A 20,911-nucleotide genomic window follows, 5' to 3' on the forward strand; every position below is an offset into this window, starting at 1 on the left:
TAAGCTAAAACAAAAGCCACTAACGAAACAGTCTCTCCCCCCTCTCTCTCTCTCATATATATATATTGGAGTAAAAGATACACTTTTAATGCCGCAGAAGTTAAAGTCTAAAGCATGCCTGGAGACAGGTTATTGTCCGAACTGGGGTACAAGCTCGGAGAACTATCGGGGAAGGCAGTTACTCGAAAGTCAAGCTGGCCAAGTCCAAGAAATATCGGGAGAACGTAGCAATAAAAATCGTGGACCGGAGAAGAGTTCATCCGGACTTCGTTGTTAAATTTTAACCCCGGGAGTTGGCTACTTTAATGGGGCTCAGGCACCCCCACATCGTGCACGTCTACGAATTCATCGAGGTCTGCAACGGGCAGCTGTATATAATCATGGAGGTGGCTGAGACAGACCTGCTACAGAGGGTGCAAAAGATGAACCACATCCCCGGCCCGCAAGCTAAGCAAATGTTGATTCTGATCGTGAGCGCAGTGAGCTACCTGCAGGACAGCAACATAGTCCACCGGGAACGTACTTCTCACTGAGGACAACCAAGTCAACATCACAGATTTCGGCTTTCGGCAGATTTCGGAATGATGTAGGAAGTTGACTTCGGAACCCTGTCACGTTCCAGTTTACCATACCAGTTTTAACAAGGCTGCAGCATTAATGTATTTTCTGTAATGGACATGCTATTTACCGATACACAATAATGGGTAATCATTATAGTCTATGATGTAATGACTAGAATAGACGAACAACTCCTGAACTCAGATCAAAGCACCTTAACACACACACACACACACACAAAATATATAGAAGTACAGAAAATTAAAAAAAAAAAAACAGAAAGCAGCTCTATATTGAAGGAGAATCAGGATCCAACACAATTCTCATCAATCAATATAAATACTTAAAGAAAAAATTGATAAACTGAAACTATTTTAATAATTGTCTTCTGATAGCACTGTAGAAACAGCCAGGTAGACTGCAGACACACACAGACATACATAACTTTGAGTAACTGCAATACAAGCAGATCACATTTGCCTGGTAATGTTTGGGCAAGGAATGCAAAGACTGGTCAGTCAGCATTCTAAAACAGCCAGCCCACAGTGAATTGAGATGGAATTTGGTTAGTGAAATGATCCTATCACCACAAACATCACAAAAGGGAAAACAAGAGAGCAAACCTAACAAGCAAACAAACACACACACATCTAATCTTATGACATCCGATGGTGTTTGCAGTACTAGCTTTCCCAAGTCCTAAATCACCTCCAACACTTCCTGTTAACCGAACCCCTCACCGGAATGACAAAGTTATTATCATCACACCCTGCAAGTTAAATGAAACGTTGAGGCGATGTTGCAACATTCGGCTGGATGCATGCTCAAGATTTAAGCAGGTCAAGGGAGGCTTTGTGGTATTGTGCATTTGGAGAGTCCATATAATCTAGTAAGAGACGGGACCGAGGCTTCACAGCGGTGATACTGTGGTCTGTCCAATCAGCATTTTAAATCGGGGAGATCATTCGGGACTGGAGTACGGGGAGGGATGTCTCGCGTCACCAGCACGGGTCGGAGACTGAGCCTAAGCCAGAAGCACACACACTATGCTAACCGGTTGGAAAGAGCTGTTTGCTAGCCTAGCGTGAAGACCATAGAAGCGGAGCAGCTGTCATCCCAGCTCCAGCACGACCGGGAGTTCAGGAATTCTCTCTCCAGGCTTGCCCACTACAGCAGCGCCATAGCCAAGCCAGCAGAAGAGACGCACGGCAAGGGCAGAGATAGCAGACCCGGAGCCTCTGGTGAACAAACGTTAAAAAACAGAGGACAGCGTCACCAAAGCACTCAACAGCAGCCGGCTGTCCGGCGCTCTGGGGAGGAGGCGGTCCACAATGTTTTGAACTGTATCTGGACTCAAAGATGTAATGTTCTGCTAGTCAGTAGCCAAAATGGACAGCACTAATATTACTGATCTTAGCATTTGTTACAACCCAAGTGGTATTTCGAGGAACTGCTCGTGCTGAAGATTAGTTCCACAAACCGTATGGATTAGGATTTTGCTCCTTAATAATTGGGGGGAAAAAGGCACAGACAAGACGCGGTCCACTGTCCCAGGCTGAACAGGACATGACATTTCATTGGTGGCTTTTTCACCTATTCCTCCAGCTGCAAAGACTGTTTGCATGCAAGAAACATTCACTAATTTCGCTTTTATTAAAAATCTGCATGACACAAAATTATCATAATTCCTCAATTCATTTTATATGCAGGATATGTTACATGCACAAATGTGTTGCTGTAAATATGTCCATACTGAGTCAGGGTGTAAAACCAGCTGTATGAGGGCTGGAACTTTGCAAACAATAAAAGCATCGACAACAGGCTACTGTCTGTAGCAGTACTGGATATGTAACTAGCAACCAGAAGTTGTAATAAAGAGTACACACTTTATCATTCACTTATTTATTGTCAAATTCAAATGCTACCCCCTCACAGTACAGTATACAGTTATGGATTACAGCCAGCTTTTCAATCAGGGTAGAGTGGGAATGTTTTATTAGTAGTAAAGATTTAAATGAAATAATGCAAGCTTTATCCCTCCCTTCATACAATATACAACATATTAACTCTGCATAAATGCAGACAATTACACTACAGCGGTTCCTTTTTTTTTTTTTTTTTGCATTGAAATATCTAAATAATAAAAAAAGTGACTCTCCTTAGAAAGAGAGACAAAAAGAAACAAGTCTAGTCAAAAACGTGTTTCTGTTAACTGCACACTGGGAGGGTAATCTCGTGGGGCAGTTTACGCCAGGGGAGTTCACAATCCTTTGGAACCCCCCCCCCCCCCCCAAAAAAAAAAAAAAAAAAAAAAAACATATATTGAGAGAAAAAAAAAATTAAAATAAATAAAATCAAAAATCTACAAAAACTTGGTTTTGCAAAAATACAATCCCTCTCTGTACACTCTTGGAATATAAGGTTCTTGCAGTTGTTCTATATAGAACTATACAGGTTTTATTTGGAACCCAATTAAGGGTTCCAAATGTGACGCTTCTAATTGCTGAATCCTAATGGTTCTATCATGGTTCTATCCCAGTACCAGGTATTGCAGTGCTAGACCTTCACAGTTGAATTGACAGGTGATGATATTCAGAACCCATGCTAAACAGAACAGTCCACAAGCCTTCATAGATGCATCAGGGGCTGAATTTAGCAAATGGATTCAGCAACATTGTTAAAATGAGTTAAAGCCCCATGGTCTGATTACAACTGCTGTGCACATGAAAAGCTGTTCTAGTCTTTCCTAACTTTGCTTTTACGCACTGTCTTAGTGGAGGGCTTCTATTTTAAACCCGGCTTCTGGAAGACCAGTCTGGTAGGGAAGACATTCAAATCAACCCACAATCTCTGGTACAGTCCTCTATGGAGGGTCTTATTGCTGCTACAGGGCAACAGAGAGGAGGGGCGACTGCGTCAAGTGCAGTCACTAAGACAACATAATTCAAATGTGTTTACAGTTCTGATTAATAAGTGTTTACAATTGGGAGACATTTTAATTGAACATTCTTGGGTATAAACAGCAAAAACCTTACTGCTCCTCTAACTATGACAGCATTGCAGCTCAGGGGTCATTTATTAACAATGCAAGAATAAAATAAAAAAAAAAGAAAAGGGAAATAGATCCACAGTAATGTGGGGTTACAGTGTTAAGGTGGCGGTATTATGTTGTTATTTAGAATCATTCAAGTTGACGACCCATCTGCGTTGAAGTTATGCGCATGCAGTCAGTGAGGAGGGGAAAGGGATCTTTCCAGCTGCTGTTCTCTGGTTTGTATTTCTCCAGGTGTTGCAATTTTTTTTTCATCAGTTTATTGGGATTCTGATCGTCTTCAAGTTTGTTGAGAAACAGTTCATAATAAATACACTGTTTCAAGTCTGCCTCGGAGCGTCGTGGGCAAGGCGGGAGCTGTAACAAGATTCCCTCCTGCAACAAAATCCTTGTGCCGGTTGGTTCCACAGCTGTGCTGTATCTGCGCACACGCATTTGAAATGTGTTGGCTGTCCACCTTGCAATGCAGAGTGCCTGTTTTATATTGAGTAAGCTGCCTGTGACTGCACTTACAGATGAAGACACACGGAGAATCTAAAACCAGGCTGAATGGAAAACAAAAAGGTGATAAAAAAAAAAAAAAAAAAAACACCACCCACATGAAATAAACCATTAGGATATCATTTATAATCTGAGAATGAGATTGCAGCAAATCTATCCTTCAAGCATGACAAAAACACTGGTTCAGTAGCTTCGATCAAACAGAAGCTTTCTCTGCAGAACACACTGAGCAAATTTCTTTCCTTTTCTCTTACCCCCCCCCCCCCCCCCCCCCCCCCCCAAACCCAACCCACACCACCCCCCCCCACCCAACCCCAGTTTCCCCAAATATTTGAACTTCTAATTATTTCAAGTCAGGTTTCACTCAAATACATTATACCATTAAACACTATTGTTACATAAAGTGTGTCTGTATGTACGTATATATAAAATCTTATCACAAACACATTGAGTCCACATACAGTCATTTCAGGTGAATGTCTTTACAAAGACAGGATTTGCCCCGGACCAGAGTTCTGGGAATACAATATTTACTTACATATTTCTATAGTTCCAATGGAAAGATGTTTTCTATATTTATAAAAAATATTTCTACACAGCTGTATATTATTTTTCAAAAAAGTCATTTAAACTAAAAACTGGTTTTATTCACACACACACGCAAAATAAAAACGTAAAGGGGTTAAAATGAGTTTTATTATTATTAACTTGATAGAGTGACGTGTGGATCAATAAACCAAACAAACTTGTAAAGCTGACCTCGCCCCTCCCTCACACAATAAAGACTGCGATGGAAGTGAAGAGCCTGTTGCCATGGAAACGGAATGGTGTAAACCCTACAGAGGAAGCAGGTGACAGGCAGCAACAAGTAGAAGAATTAAATAAACTGTAACCTGGACATTATTGGTTGCCTCATTTATCCCTCCCAAGTCTGCAGTAGGGTTGAAATAACTAAATCACCAAGGATATTAATTGCAATATAAAGAAAACCTATTAAAAAAATAAAAATAAAAAAAAAACCACAACACAGCAGCAGCAACAATGGAAAGAAGTCAGATAAGGTAGTCCCAGTCCGTCCCCCCCGTGGGAAAAAATATACAGATGAACTATCCGCAACTGCCAGCCAGATAATGATCTAACGATAGATACCTTTAGAGTGGAGAGGGCATAGAAGCACACCCTTTTCCTGCATTATTAATAACCCAACGATGTGCAATGAGATTCGATGGGACCCCTGCGTCCCTAGCAGAAAGGAGCCCAAGGTGACCTGCGGTCTCAGCCACGCCTTGCCCTGGCCTCGTTTACCCTAAAACAGCTTTACTTTGTTTGCATCTAGCTTAAAATGACAGCAAAAAAAAACTAAAATGGCATTCTCAAGCTCTGAAACAATAAGCAACCCTGTGTGAACAGACAGCGTTCAGGCGTTAACTCTTTCGACACCACAGACCTCAAACGAGAACTCTAGGAAAAACCAACTCCTATCAAAAACAGCAGACTGCTGGGGCAGTGAAGGAGAGGCACACTGCATTCAGAACAGCGGGGCGGTTATCCAGGTCCTGGGTGCACCACTGCAATAAAACGCTTCGATTTGCAACAGCAGTTACTTGGTGCTGAAAGAGTTAAGAGCTGTTGTGCTTGCATTTCTTTACAGAAGTTATCACTGCTCAGATGTAGTCATCTAAAATCAATACAGCAGTTAAGGTGGGAGGAGGCAGGAGAGGCATGTGTCTATGGAGGGTGGGGAGATGTGTGCAAGGGGGGGGGGTGTTACACAATGTAAAAAGACTCAACCCATCTGCAGTTTAAAATCCTGTCTCCCTCAAGTCTCTGGAGCAGTGCATTCAGTCTGCATCCCCCAGTGTTGTTTAAGAGCCATTTTCATGTGGAATTACAAGTTCTTGCAGCCGTTTTAGCTGCCGGGAGCAGTCTGTCAATGCGAGTCGATCCGCAAGGCTTCAAGAACAAAGGGAGGGGGCATTTGTCACATGATGGTCGTCTTCAGAAACAGATTGTGAAGAGGGAAAAAAAACAAAACAAAACAAGCACACACACAAATGAAGCAGGTTTTAAGTCCGTTGTCTCCCATCTCCCTTCCCTTTCTTTTTTTCTTTTTTTAAGTCCCAGGCAGAAAGAAAGTGTGGCAGCAGGTTCCCATTGATTTGCAAGACTGAGCAACTGGTTCTGGAAAAACTAAAACAGGGAGCGGGGCGCTGCTGCGTGACTGGTGCTGCAACGCTGACCCAGATGAAGGCTTGTTTCCATTTCCTAGTGATGATGATGATGATGAACAGGATTTCTTCTTCTTCTTTATTAATTATTATTATTATTATTATTATTCTTTGTATTCCTATTATTGCTCTGACTATTTCCATGTGTTTGCCGTCTGGGAGATGGAGCGGGAGGGGATCATGTCCAGCAGGTACTCCCGCTGGCGATCCACGGAGGACGAGGACGAGGAGGAGGAGGACTTGTGCACGGTGAGGCTGGGGTTGACGTACGCCATGGTGACACCTGCAACGGCAACACAAGCACAGTGAGGAGCACGCCGCTATCAACGAGAGAGGCTAGGACTGAAATCAACAGAAAGTAACAAGTAGGCATCTGCTTGCCAAACCTTATCAGTGGGGGGGGGAGGGGATAAACAAACAAATAAATAAATAAATAAATCGCACACGTGCTCGTCAACAATCCTAAAATATCTAGCTGTGCCCAAAGGTTTTGCATCACCTAGAAATTTTAGGATTCTGACAAAATAAAATAAAAAAATACTAGATGTACATAATTTAGATCTTTTATTTAAAATAATGTAATAAAAGAAACTGAAGATCTAGTGCAATCAGTTAAGTCTATATCAAAATATTGACTTCACGTGCCTGTCATTTAAGATCCCCTTATGAAAAGCTGCTTTAACACAATACATCACCATAGCAACAATAAAATAAAAGATCACCCAGATATCAAGGGAGGACTGCAGCCAAGTGGAAAGTTCAGTTCACCTCAGCCCACCACCACAAAAAGAGAGGAGAGGAGAGGTCCCAGAGGAAGAGGAACCTGCGGCACAGCGTGTGCAGATTTCTGTGTCTACCCTTTTACCCAAACACCAGAAGAGAAGGAAAGGGGGTGGAGGGGGTCTTCTCCCCCCAGCCCTGGTTTTGTAGGTCACCCAGGGCTGGGAGAGAGGAGGCAGTGAGGTCCCAGAGTAGCAGACAGATTCTGTACAGGGTGGTCCAGTATTATCTACCTATTTAAACTTCAACATTATCCATTACCATCAACACAAAAAAGTTTAGTAGTGCACCAGGCAGCCATTTGTTAGTGTTAATCAATACATTTTTTTATATTTTTTATATATAATATTATAATAATATAATATATAAAAAATATAAAAAAATGTATTGATTAACACTAACAAATGGCTGCCTGGCTCTACAAGTTTTTGCGGAATCGCCCATTTGGAAGTTATAGATAGACAGATACACACTATCTATCTATCTATTCCTTCCATGCCAGAGATGGTGTTAAACCGCTCTTACTGTGTAGCTAACCCTGTGCCGCCCTGTAGCGGAGGAGGGATGGAGGGAGGCAGGGAAGAGGGGGAGGCGACGGTGGGTGGATCTACCTGTGCTCACGGGGCTCTGCTTCTTCCAGGTGTTGGCTGCGGTGGTGGTGGTGGTGGAGGTGCTGACTTTGCTCCCGTGACGCACAGCATGCTTACCTGGCCTGGTGACCAGAGCTGCACTCTGGAGCTGCGAGGATTGAGAGAACGTGTGGAGCACCCCGCGAGCGCCAGTCGAATGGGGACCCCGCGCTAGCTGACCAGGGCTCTGCACCGGGAACAAAACAAAAACAGACGTGGATCGAGGAAGAACTGCTGGGTTGCACACTGTACTCTATTGGGTCACATTGTACTCTATTAGTATTACTGCACTTCCTGTAAACTACACTGCATTTAAATATGAAGCTTGCACTGTAACCCTGTACTGCCCTGCAACACCTGTGAGGCGCCTTGGATAAATATGTCTGACAAATAAATAATCCACTAAAACGCTCTTCATACAGGATGTAGCTTTGAAAATCTTATTTTTTAATCTCTTTTTGTTCCTTTATATTTTACATCATAAATCCTTAATTTATTTATTTATTTAACTACAATTTTAGAAGCCGATCTTGAGCTCTAGTTGCCTGCTATAGACATATGCATCACAGGCTGGATCAAAGTCAATGTCTTTATATATTGGTGCGCGCCAGCATCCTCTAGTGCACAGCTAGTGTATTGCCAGGCAGGGACACTGCTGAACACCACCTTCCACCTGTATTGTTTATAGGTGGAATGAACAATAGCCAAACAAACCAAATCACTGGTTGCATGGAGTAAAGCAAGGTTCTACTTTTGATCAAGCAGTTTACAAACGAGCCATCTGCTATTTGAATTGCTCTTCCAGCACAGCTGCAGTGTGGCTGTGCGACATGTTGCCGAGGGTTCAGCTTCAGACACAGAGCCAGACTGCACACTGCTTCTTTGCAGGCGTTGAGCTCAGAATAAACACTGAGCTGGAGGGAAGAGTTCTGCAAACAGAGTGAGAGCTAAAAACACACACACAGTGTGCAATGGAGAAGAGCTACTGGGGTCCTCAGCTCACCTACAACACACAGGAGAGGAGCAGAAAACAAGCTAGTCCTGCTTTCAACACATCAACTGCCATTTTCATTTTGTCATTTTTTGGAGCATTTTTAACTGGCATCTTCTACCTGGTATGTAAATGTTATCTAACTATATTGTTACAGCAACTTTCCTTAACCACAGAGTAGTCTAAAGATAACAATTCGCAAATGCAAAATAAGAAACTGATGCCTAAAAATGTTGTTTCTTTTCCTCCCCACAGTGATGACAAAGCTCATTTTTCTAGGTGTTGAGCTTCATAGCCGGTGTGTCTAACTTGAATGTCCTCAAAATAGGACTCTGGGAATATGTGCCTGTAATTTTACACTTCAAAAAGATTGAAAACTATTAGAATGGTAGCATACTGATTTAAAATATATTAAATGATATAAATATAGCTTATGTTATGATTTTTCAAATGAATTTGGTACTTAATGGGTTAAACCCACATCTTACTGGGGCGATACTCCTAGGCAACCCCTCAACAATTCAGCCTTATCCATAACCTCACCCACCAAACCCCTCCACTCAAACAACCCTCTCCCGGGGGTTCCCTACCTGTTTGATCGTGGCGTGGTGGCGTCCAATCACGCCCCTGTTGGGGGGCAGGCTGGGGGTCCGCACTTTGACGTGGTGCTGCACCTGCGAGACCAGACTGTGGTGCTCAGAGGACTTGGAGCCGGCGTTGGAGGAGGCAGGCAGGGGCGCGGCCGCTTGCTGCTGCAGTATCCGCTGCTCGATCTCCTGCTCCTGGGCAAGCGCCTTCACGAAGGCAGCCTTCAGCCGGTTGGTGTGCTCGGCCTTCAAGGCTTTCTTCTGATTGGACGCCATGCATTGATCGCACATGACGGGGCCGCTCTTCTCCTGCCTCCATCGGCACGTGAAGTCCGTCCTGCACTGAGCGCAGGTGAAGGGGTCCTTGGGAGCTGGAGTCACCGACGCCAGCGCTGCCTTGCCTGCAGAGACACACACACGTCAGTATAAGCAACCCTACAAGGCAGTCGTCTGTTTGCATGCAAGCTGTATACTTCTTTAAAACTTAGACAGTTCTGAGATGAGGGACTGTGAAACCACAGTCTTGGCTTTGACTTTTGAGATTCAGGTTAAATAATTCTGGAGAACAGCAATGTTTTTGTGACTGCGCCCATAAGGGAATAAAAGGTTGAATGACAAATTGCATTGGTATTTAACCCTGTCGACACCACAGGCTACTGAACAGGGCAAATAAAGACACTGCAATCACTTAGTTACAGTAGCTCTGTGTTAACCCTTTGCAGTCCTATGTCGGACCAGGTCCGATGTTACAATTTTCCCTTTCTTGTCCGACATCACAAAGACGTCAAGCACAGGTCTCTAGTCGTTTTTTCTCTGGAAAAAGTTGAGCAAACTCTTCAATGGTAGAATGAGACTGATAGGAGCCGAATGAAACCACACCACAGAGATAACATTGACATAAACAAAGGAGATAGCTGCTTCAAATTCCAGACATTCGCAGAGCTTTTTGAGATGTTATAGTAATAAAATAATGACCTGGATCACATTATTGAGGAGTTTGGTGATCAAACGAGTGATCAGGAGAGGATTAATGAGCATGCACGTTTATAAAGAGGTATGTGAAAAATACAGTGAACACGGGGTGGGGCTTGGCTGGAGATGCAGTACTGATGTCCTTTTGCTATGCAGTACCTTTTAAACCTGTTTTACTCTGAAAGAAAATATTTAAAACAGCATGTGTAAAATAAAAAGCGCATGTGAAAATACATTGGACCTGACGTGCCTGACAAGCGCTGAATAAATGGACCGCTAAGGGTTAAGTAACATAAGTTACTTTGTGCTGTAAAGCCCTGTAGACGCTATGAAGCTATAAAGACACTGGTAGGAGTGGAGAGAGGAGGCGTGGTCACCTTTGCCCTGCGTCTCCAGCAGGTTCTGCACCACCTCCTCAAGGCCCACCAGGTAGATGAACTCGTTGTTGGCAGCGCTGGGCAGGAAGTTGAGCTCGGGGGCAGGGGGCTTGGGCGGAGGGATCTCCAGCAGGGTCTTCTCCAGCTGCTTGCGCAGCGCCAGCTTGGCCGCGGCCTGCCGGCTGGCGGGGGAGTCGTTGGCATTGACCCCGGCGATTCCGCCCTGTGCCGAGGAGCTCTTCACATTGGTCGGGGAGGCCTGGGGAGGGGAGAGGCGGAGGAGGACTCCATTCACTTTATCATCATCAGGATAATTGCAATTATCTTAAATCACGTTTGAACTCCCATTAAAATGATGACTTTCTAGTCTCACACACATTCTTTCATTGGGAGGACTAACTTCTTCATCAACGTCAATTGCAATGATAATCACAATAATTTAAAACTCCCTTTCTTCTAGGTCACCCCACCTCCTCCCCTCCCATACTGTCTAATTTTTGCTTGTTTTCTTTTTAAAATAAAGCCGCACCACTGTTGTCTCCTACAACAGAGAAGGAGCTGGATTGATTGTCCGATGCCCAGCATCATTTCATGGCACTAACCACCTTCCTCAACCTTTAAAACAGACCATAGCAAAATCCGAGACCACGCCCCAACAGGTTGGGCTAAATGTATAACAGACTATTAAAAGGAAAAAAAAAAAAAAAACTTTGGCTTGTGCCTCCTCCTCGACTTGGGTTCTTGCAACGTTAAAGGCAAGCCGGTACCCAAGCCGTGCTAGCTGAAATGCATGTCTTACTGTCTTGGGCATGGGCAGCGCTGTGGCTGCGTACCTGTGGGATGTTGACCAGCAGGCTGGTGTTGGGCACGTTGGCCACGCGGATCAGCCCCTGCTGGATGATCCTCTGGCCCTGGATCTGTACGTTTGGAACGGAGGCCCTGGGGGCCATGAGCAGGGGAGGGGGGCCTGAGCCAGAGTGCTGCTGTTGCTGCTGCTGCTGCTGCTGCTGACGGTTGTGTATTTGCTGAGAAGACACAGACACGGGCTGATGTGGAGGGTCAGTGCAGAGAGACAGAAAGAGAGGGACAGGACAGGTTCTTTAAACAAATCACGAGAAGACAGAATAGCCAACAATAAGGAAAAAGAAATAAAAAAAGAACAGTGCTTTACAGTATATCCCGTTCCCACCCAGCTAAATATTTCACAACGTGTGCGACAGGATAATGCAAAACTAACATTACCGCGCGTTGCTGTGCTCACCTGTGCCCCCCTGACCAGCGGAGGCATGACTATCTGCGGGTGCTGCTGGGAGCCCAGTTTGGAGGAGAGCTGCTGGCCGCCTCTCACCAGAGGAGGCGGGATCACCGTGCCGGAGCTGCGACCCGAAGACACCTGGGGATCGACGGGGAGAACAAGAGACAAATTCAAAATCCCACAGCCGGGGCAATGCTCTACAACCCAGCATGGCTTCATGTGCCGAATCCAGGCTCACTTCACCCCACTGTGCCTGAACACACATTCCTTACATCAACAGTACTCCAGTAATGCTTTAAAAGAGCATGTAAATTTTCAAAAAAAAAAAAAAAAAAAAACTATATTAAATCTCTTTTTTTCTAAAATGTGGATGCTCTGAGAACTTTGGTGGGATTAAATAAATAAGATCTGCCTGAATTAAAATGATTAACATTGTTTAAAAAAATGAATAAAGGTGAATAAAAATCCAGCAAGTGGAGTGCTCTGCTTTCTGAGCGCCCTGGGCTGCCCACGGACACTGACCTGCAGGGATCCCTTGCCTGCAGCGATGCTCTGCGACCCTCGGACTAGGGGGGGTGGCGTGGCCACGGAAGCGCTCGAGGAGCCTGCAGGCTGGGAGAGAGAGAGAGTCAGAGCCTCAAAGTTGCACTGCGGCAACACAAGCAAAACTACAGTCAAAACTGCTTATAAAAGGACTGTACAAAACGTACATATCCATTACCAACGATACTGCAAACCAGAATACAGGTGGCATTACAAGTGTCGGTGGTTCCAAATACACAAAAAAAAAATTTGGCAGCTTCTCCAGCTCAACCCGCGGACTTGCACATAAACTACTGGACCTCGACTTCCCTATAAAAACGTCATTTATAAAAGTAAAAAGCTAATCGATTGAAACTGGCCCTGAAACGACGTCACAATACTCTCAAACGGGGAAGAAGAGGTCCGGTAATTAAAGTGCAAGACAGCGTCCCAGACGGGACAGGAACCAGACACGAAAAAACCACAGGAATGCTTTGACAGCACAGAGAGAGGCAAACATTCGAGTCCAGGGAGTGTTTAATGCTCAGATTCTCGTCTGGGACGCGTCCAGCCCTGCGGTACCTTCAGTGCCGAGCTCTCTTTCTGGATCTGGCTCTGCCGCAGTTTCTTCAGCAGCACCAGCTTGGCCTCCTCCAGCCGCAGCTCCTCCTTCAGCCGCTTGATGATGCGCTCGCGCTCCTCCGGGCTGCTCTTCTGCACGGCCGGGAGAAAAACAACAAAACACACAGAGTTAGTACTGCAGCAGAGCCTGGAATCTGATCAACACACACCGAGAGTACCCTTGCATCAGGAGGCATCCACTGTCTTCATGCTATTAATATTATAAACGTTGCATGTGGATGAGATCACATGTATCAACATGGAAAAGACCAAATAAACTACACCCAGACTTCTAACTATGCAGCTACTCTTTATATCACAAGCTTGTCTTTGATGACCATTCAAACATCTCTATGAAACTCAAATACAGCAGAACTTTAAAACCCTTTCTTTGACTTTTCAAAGTAATTTTCCCCAGACCCAACGCTCGCTTCATCAAGAATTGTTTTTAAAACAAGGCCAGACAAAGCTTGCTAAATGAGCGAGATGTACTCTGAACCCCAGCCAGTCCTGAGGTCAATTGTGATTAGTTACAATTACAGCAGCACGGTTTGCTAAAATTATAAGGACTATGACGTTGTTAAATTACAATTATGCTGCAGTCATTTCAATGAACACAGTTTACTCTATTCCTTTATATAATCAATCTCTAATCCAAGCTACAAACACAGAAACACTACAGAAACGAATGGGGTCACTAAAAGTGGTTAAAAATAGTAGCAAATGATTCCGAATGCTAATTGCAACTGTAACTGAGCCCACACAGCGACTCTGCTCCCTGTGGTCAGCACACTGCGCAGCACCATGGACTCACCAGGAGCATGTCCGTGTTCAATTCCTTCGAGAATTTACTCAAGCCATTCATCCGTGGGCTGGAAGGCTCGTTGTCGGATAACACAATGATATCCGGAGAAGGAACTCGCCTGTCCTTCTTAATGACTTCGCTGGGAAAAGAAAACGTGGTCAGCGTGGTCTAGTTAGAAATACAGTTTCTACAGGGCGGAAAACAGTGCAAAACAGGATTCAATACATAGGATTACATAGCAAGGGCTTAATAAGTCTGTCAATACTGTACAGCAGGGATAGAAATAAGACTCCTATTGCATAGCAGTTTACCCCATTCCAGGTTTTAATGCAAGCTTGATTAGCCACAGGGTATAGCTCAGATTAGGCAAATTATTAGTTCAATTATGGGTTCAATTATGTAATTGAGAGCTTGGTAGGAACAAAAACCATCAGGACTGTGTTCCCCCAGGACCAGGGTTGAGAACCACTGCTGTGGAGAACAGACTTTAAAAAGTTCAGAGGTGTCACTGTGAAACCAGTTCAGTAAGCGCCCACTAGAGGGAGAAAAATACTCATTTTTACATCATTTAAACCTTGAGCTGTAACAGGTCCCGTCTGAGGAGTGCTGGATCAATGTCGCAACGTTATGTAACCTAAATCAATAAGTACAGCAAAGGGGGGAGGAATATGTGCAGGTCAATTGTGCAGGAGGGTCTGTGTTCTTTGTTCTGAACACTGTCCCTCCTGCACAAGCACAGTCGCTTGAATCCTAACCTCCCCTTTCTTGGAATGAAGTGTAGCAGATGACAAATATTTTGGTCCTACAGTAACATTCTAGAAGATCATCACTTTGACCCTTTGACACTTCATCAGATTGGAAGAGGTGTGTGCAAAAGGCAAGTTCCTTTTTTTTTTATAATTTTTTTTTTAAAAGTTCCCAACAAATAGTTTTTGAAACAGATGTGCTGCTGCTGTTGTTACGAGTTGAAATCTGACAGAGTCACTGCTGTCAATGTGAGCCCAAGCAAGCTGTGAGGATGCAAGAAAAATACAACGGGGAGCTGGTTTATTTCCCAAACCTTACACAAAAAAACCCCACAAAAGAATAAGACCACACTAACCATACACTGTATACACACACAGATACATACTGTACTTTATTTACTCATTTTTTACTCTTCATTATGGAATGTTAACAACATTCTTTGACCCCAAAATTTAAACTTTAGTGCGGATGACTTATGCACAAGATAAATAATTTTTTAAAAAGCGGACATGGAAAATTAGTCTGTGTGATTCAGTCCTCTGTCATCTCTTCGGGACTAAATAACAAACTGATCACAACAGCTGAACTACAATAAATAATTAAATAAATACATTTTGAATAAATCGGTACATTTAGCGCCACACTGCAGCCCATGAGTTAAGGGAACTAACTTCCTGTGTATTAATCACCCTACCAAAAGGGTCACATGACCCAAGCATTTCACTCTGTGGTCACGTGACCCCCCTCCCTTCAACTGTTTCTTCCACTGTGGTAACCATGACAACAGCCGGCTGGAACCGGTTTGTGACACACAGCCTTCATTTTGTGGAGTGAGGTGGGTTCAGGTGCCGGGAGAAAATGGAGCTGCTGCTCCTCGAGGGCCGGCCTGAGACTCACTCACAACTTCCTGTCTGAACTGAAGCGTGTTCCTCCAGCACACAGGCTGCCAAGAGAGCCACGAGCAACTCTGCAAACTACACTGTCTGCACCCCCAACAGAGACTGCACCCCAACACCATCCGACACACCCCCTGCCAAGAGAGCCACCAGCAACTCCTGCAAACTACACTGTGTGCACCCCCAACAGAGAGACTGCACCCCAACACCATCCAACACACACCCTGCCAAGAGAGCCACCAGCAACTCCTGCAAACTACACTGTGTGCACCCCCAACAGAGAGACTGCACCCCAACACCATCCGACACACACCCTGCCAAGAGAGCCACCAGCAACTCCTGCAAACTACACTGTGTGCACCCCCAACAGAGAGACTGCACCCCAACACCATCCGACACACACCCTGCCAAGAGAGCCACCAGCAACTCCTGCAAACTACACTGTGTGCACCCCCCAAACTAACAGAGAGAGACTGCACCCCAACACCATCCGACACACACCCTGCCAAGAGAGCCACCAGCAACTCCTGCAAACTACTCACTGTGTGCACCCCCAAACTACTACAGAGAGACTGCACCCCAACACCATCCGACACACACCCTGCCAAGAGAGCCACCAGCAACTCCTGCAAACTACACTGTGTGCACCCCCAAACTAACAGAGAGAGACTGCACCCCAACACCATCCGACACACACCCTGCCAAGAGAGCCACCAGCAACTCCTACAAACTACACTGTGTGCACCCCCAACAGAGAGACTGCACCCCAACACCATCCGACACACACCCTGCCAAGAGAGCCACCAGCAACTCCTGCAAACTACTCACTGTGTGCACCCCCAAACTACTACCCCAACAGAGAGACTGCACCCCAACACCATCCGACACACACCCTGCCAAGAGAGCCACCAGCAACTCCTGCAAACTACACTGTGTGCACCCCCAACAGAGAGACTGCACCCCAACACCATCCGACACACACCCTGCCAAGAGAGCCACCAGCAACTCCTGCAAACTACTCACTGTGTGCACCCCCAAACTAGAGAGAGAGACTGCACCCCAACACCATCCGACACACACCCTGCCAAGAGAGCCACCAGCAACTCCTGCAAACTACACTGTGTGCACCCCCAACAGAGACTGCACCCCAACACCATCCGACACACACCCTGCCAAGAGAGCCACCAGCAACTCCTGCAAACTACACTGTGTGCACCCCCAACAGAGAGACTGCACCCCAACACCATCCGACACACACCCTGCCAAGAGAGCCACCAGCAACTCCTGCAAACTACACTGTGTGCACCCCCAACAGAGAGACTGCACCCCAACACCATCCGACACACACCCTGCCAAGAGAGCCACCAGCAACTCCTGCAAACTACACTGTGTGCACCCCCCAAACTAACAGAGAGAGAGACTGCACCCCAACACCATCCGACACACACCCTGCCAAGAGAGCCACCAGCAACTCCTACAAACTACACTGTGTGCACCCCCAACAGAGAGACTGCACCCCAACACCATCCAACACACACCCTGCCAAGACAGCCACCAGCAACTCCTGCAAACTACACTGTGTGCACCCCCCAAACTAACAGAGAGAGACTGCACCCCAACACCATCCGACACACACCCTGCCAAGACAGCCACCAGCAACTCCAAGTTGGCTCTTCCAGTGCTGGTCTTTGTTCCAACCCTGTTCTAAATTGTTTAACTGAACCTCCATCATGATCTCATTTTACCTATTAAATCTGGAGTGGAATCGCCCTGCAGGGCCAGGATTGGGCATCCCTGCATTAAAGGATGTTGGTGTTTAAATCTAATATTTTTTCTAGATGGTTAAACTGGACCGTCCAGAGCATCTAATGATGGACAACAAGACACTGTTTTGCAAAAAAATAAAACAAAAGTGCCTTTGTTAACCAGGGCAGCAGAATTCCAGTAAAATAAATTCGACCTCATCTGTGTCTGTTTGCATAAACAAAGTTGTTCTCAAGATATCTCTTCACCAGCGTGAAGACTCGCTCCCACCCCCCTCCCGTTTGGACTGGAATTGACAAAGATGAGCACCATTGCTTTATTTAATCAGCCCCTAAATTCATGTTAAGTGAATCTAATTTTGATATGAAAGTCTTACTAAATTGGGGTGTATAGTTTAAAAATGCGATGTTCATTTTAATTTTTCTTTGTGCGAGCAGGACCCTAGGTCGTGCTGCTGATTTTCTTTCCGAATTTGACAAATCAGCAAGCACCCAAGTGTAACCCATCCCGTTTCAGTTTTACTGCAGTCAGTGCACAGCATGGGAGCACGATGCCAGTACTCGAAGCAGGGATGGAAGCAAGACTCCGATTTCATAGCAGTTTCACCCATTCCAGATTGCAACGTGGGCCCGATTAGCCACAGGTGTTATTTCCATCCCTGTCTAAGTCCAGAGCCTTCCCAGTCTTTTGATTCACCTGTAATACAATCTTTAACCTCCTTCCAGGTCTTGAAACAGTTACTGATTTTAATGCTACCTATAACTACATAATAAAAGCCTTGATGCACTCCTTGAATGTGATTGAAACAGTTTTCTTTCAGTATATCTAAAAGCAGCACTGTGGAGTGTTTCATAGTTATGGATGACAAACCGCAAGACCTGGAGGACCTGGGAGGAGTGCTCTGGACCTCGTTGACAATGGAAATAAGTCTCCTATTGCATAGCAGTTTCACACACTCCAGGTTTTACTGCCAACTTGATTAGCCCCAGCGTATAGGTAACAAGCTCAGGTGTGTGTTATTAAGCTCATAGCAAATCCAGGAATGGATCAAACTGCTATGCAATGGGGGTCTTGTTTCCATCCCTGTAGAGACTAGAACGTCTCACCTCTTGGCAGTGCTCATGTCGACAGGCTGGTCCCCCGTCTGCACCTCCACTTTGATGGTGGCCTTGACCTCCCCCCCCTTCAGCATGGCCTGCACCTTGGTGCTGGTGGCAGAGGCAGGGGTCCCAGGCTCTGCCTTGACCTTCAGATCCCCCACTCCTCCTCCCTCCTCCTCGCTCTTCACAGGGTCCCCCTTCTCCAGCTTCACCTTCTTGGGGTCCCCCTCGCTGGGGAGCGATTCTCGCTCCAGCGCCCGTTTCTGACTGCGCGTCCGGCGCACCGCCTCCTCTGACATCTCAAAACCTTCACAGGAGAAAAATTTAAAAAGTGGTTAAAACCCATCATTTGACAAATTTGGTTTTCAATTTTTAGGATAGTGAGTTTATTAGTTTGAGTTTGGGTCCACCATAACCATCACCTTTATTATTCTTATTAATAACTGTGTTATTATGAAAGAGATTGTGCTTTTATAGGTGACCAGACAGTCATCAAATCCCAGGGGGGGGAAAAAAAAAAAAAAAAAAAAAAAAAGACCAGCATTTGCAGACCTCGTGCCAGTGATGGGGAAGTCCAGACGAGCGACACAGACAGGCGGACGGACAGCCTCACCACTCAGGTTCTGATCTGCCTGTAAGGGGGATGACATTTCTAGCAAGGGGGGGGTGAAGGGTGGGGGGTGGGGCCCTTAATTTACTCACATTCTGTAGACGACTCTACGGTCTGCTCCATTCTAGCAGACCCCTCTTATGAAGTTTTTATTTCCAGTACTGTCAGAACAAAATGAAACAAGGGAAAAAAAGAAAAGGGGAGGTGGGGGGGGTTATTTATTTATTTAAGATACGGGTTCCCCATTTTAACAGGGTCACCCCAAGCACAAATAGAGACACAACTGATGACAGGTATTTGAGAAGCTCCCCTTTTCTGAAACCCTGAAATGCGTTTCAAGTTTGACAGCCTGCGATTTGCAGGAAGAAATGAACAGGTTCCTCCTTCTCGGACCAGGTACGCTCGATATACCTTCACACCGGCTCAAAACTTTACTTCCAATACCTACTGTAGGAGCCTCAATAAAACACACACAAAATACATTTAATGTTGCCGTCCACAGGCACAGATAAATAACCTGATCAGCCCATGTATCAACGCTGGGAGTTTGCTTTTTTTTTTTACGATACATAGAAAAAGTACTTTTTTTTTGTTAACACAGAATTATACTGGAGGCGTTGCATATTACAAGACTTACAAATGTCAGTAAACGTTTAAAAAAGACTGATCATTATAGAACAAAAATTACAGTTATTGAAACTGTTATGGTGCAAGCCATCCTCATCTCTACGGACGCCCAGGCTGAAACAGAAATGAAGAACAGGGCTTTGCTAATAGGAAGCAGCAGCCCTGGCGAGGAGCACAAACCCAGTGACACTTCCACTGCTAAACTTCAGCAAGAACTCTCCCTGGAGACTGTGGATTGTTCAAAACGCATTCGTACAAGGACCTGACAACTGAAGAGAGAGGTCCTATGAAAAGCACAACCACTACATACACTCTGCAAGCTATCCAGTCATATCAAGGATTGCACTGCCACTATCCTACTCCCATTCCCCATAGTGTAAGATCACAGAATCTGTTCCCTGGTCAGGCATTGTGCTGAATCTGGGACCCCCTGTTGGGGTGGGGGTGGGGGGGGAAGATGACTGTACTATTTAGAGAACCAAGTCTTTCCTTGCACTGACAAATGAAGGGAGGCGTCTGTCGCTGTGCAGCACAGGAAGTGCCCTGCTCTTGTGGGATAATTTAACCCCTTCCGTTCCAAAAACTTTTTAAAACTTGACTTTTTCTCCATTAGTGGGACAGTGGGGTAGTGATGGCGGTCCTGCAGACTGACGGCTCATGCCTCTGTTACTATACATAGGATGCCCTCTCACAAACACACTCATCTCACATCTGATAAAAGAAAGCTGACTCAAGGTCTCTCTCATCTCCGTGACATCACTGGGGCTCCACATGACCCTTCCCAGGATTCACTGGGAGACACAAAGCACTTTCCAGAAAACCAGTCTAAACCGGTTCGTGGGCGAGAGACTGAAGAAGGTTTAACCCTCGGTGCAACAGACTGGCTGCACAAACAGCTAAACAACGCCTGACAGACGCCACTGACATTCCAAAACACGAGTCTGGCAGGGAGGGAGGGCGGGCGGGAGAGAGAATGGAAAAGGGAGGAAGAGAGAGAGACAGAAAATGGAAAAGGGAGAGAGAAAGAGCGAGTATGGAAGAGAGGGGAACAGAAAGAGAGTGGACACACAAATACACAGCATCATCACCTACAGTGTTGCTGCTTTTAAAAGTGCCAGTCTTCCCCTCATAACTTTACAGCCAAGCCAGGTGGTGAAAGAGGCTACCATTACAAAGACATTGGCTTCATTATGCTCTATACATATAAAGTGTGTGTGCAATCCTGTGATCACAGTAAGTACATCTCTATTTTATCTCTACAAAGGAAAGTGGGATTTGTTGACCTTTGA

At 45.3% G+C, this 20,911-nt stretch overlaps 1 protein-coding gene and 1 pseudogene across 4 annotated transcripts; one reads left to right on the plus strand and one right to left on the minus strand.

Moving 5' to 3' along the window:
- The first annotated feature begins 114 nt into the window (after positions 1-114).
- LOC121300516 lies at positions 115-585 on the plus strand (annotated as a pseudogene).
- Positions 586-5,176: 4,591 nt separating this feature from the next.
- Positions 5,177-20,590, minus strand: gatad2ab (GATA zinc finger domain containing 2Ab). Of its 4 annotated transcripts, none has more exons than XM_041229503.1 (11): positions 19,088-20,590; positions 18,392-18,692; positions 13,888-14,017; positions 13,035-13,166; positions 12,453-12,542; positions 11,937-12,068; positions 11,509-11,721; positions 10,676-10,934; positions 9,330-9,727; positions 7,827-7,935; positions 5,177-6,622 (listed from the first exon to the last, which is right to left on the minus strand). In XM_041229503.1, the coding sequence occupies exons 1-11, from the start codon at positions 19,116-19,118 to the stop codon at positions 6,474-6,476; spliced, it is 1,944 nt and encodes a 647-aa protein (XP_041085437.1). In that variant the 5' UTR covers positions 19,119-20,590; the 3' UTR covers positions 5,177-6,473. The 4 variants fall into 4 exon arrangements, with proteins under 4 accessions (XP_041085437.1, XP_041085434.1, XP_041085433.1 ...); XM_041229500.1 differs by having other exon boundaries at positions 7,731-7,935; positions 11,509-11,700; positions 19,088-20,587; XM_041229499.1 differs by having other exon boundaries at positions 7,731-7,935; positions 19,088-20,587.
- Between the last annotated feature and the right edge of the window lie 321 nt (positions 20,591-20,911).

Source organism: Polyodon spathula, chromosome 26, assembly GCF_017654505.1.
Source record: "Polyodon spathula isolate WHYD16114869_AA chromosome 26, ASM1765450v1, whole genome shotgun sequence".
Lineage (NCBI taxonomy): Eukaryota > Metazoa > Chordata > Actinopteri > Acipenseriformes > Polyodontidae > Polyodon > Polyodon spathula.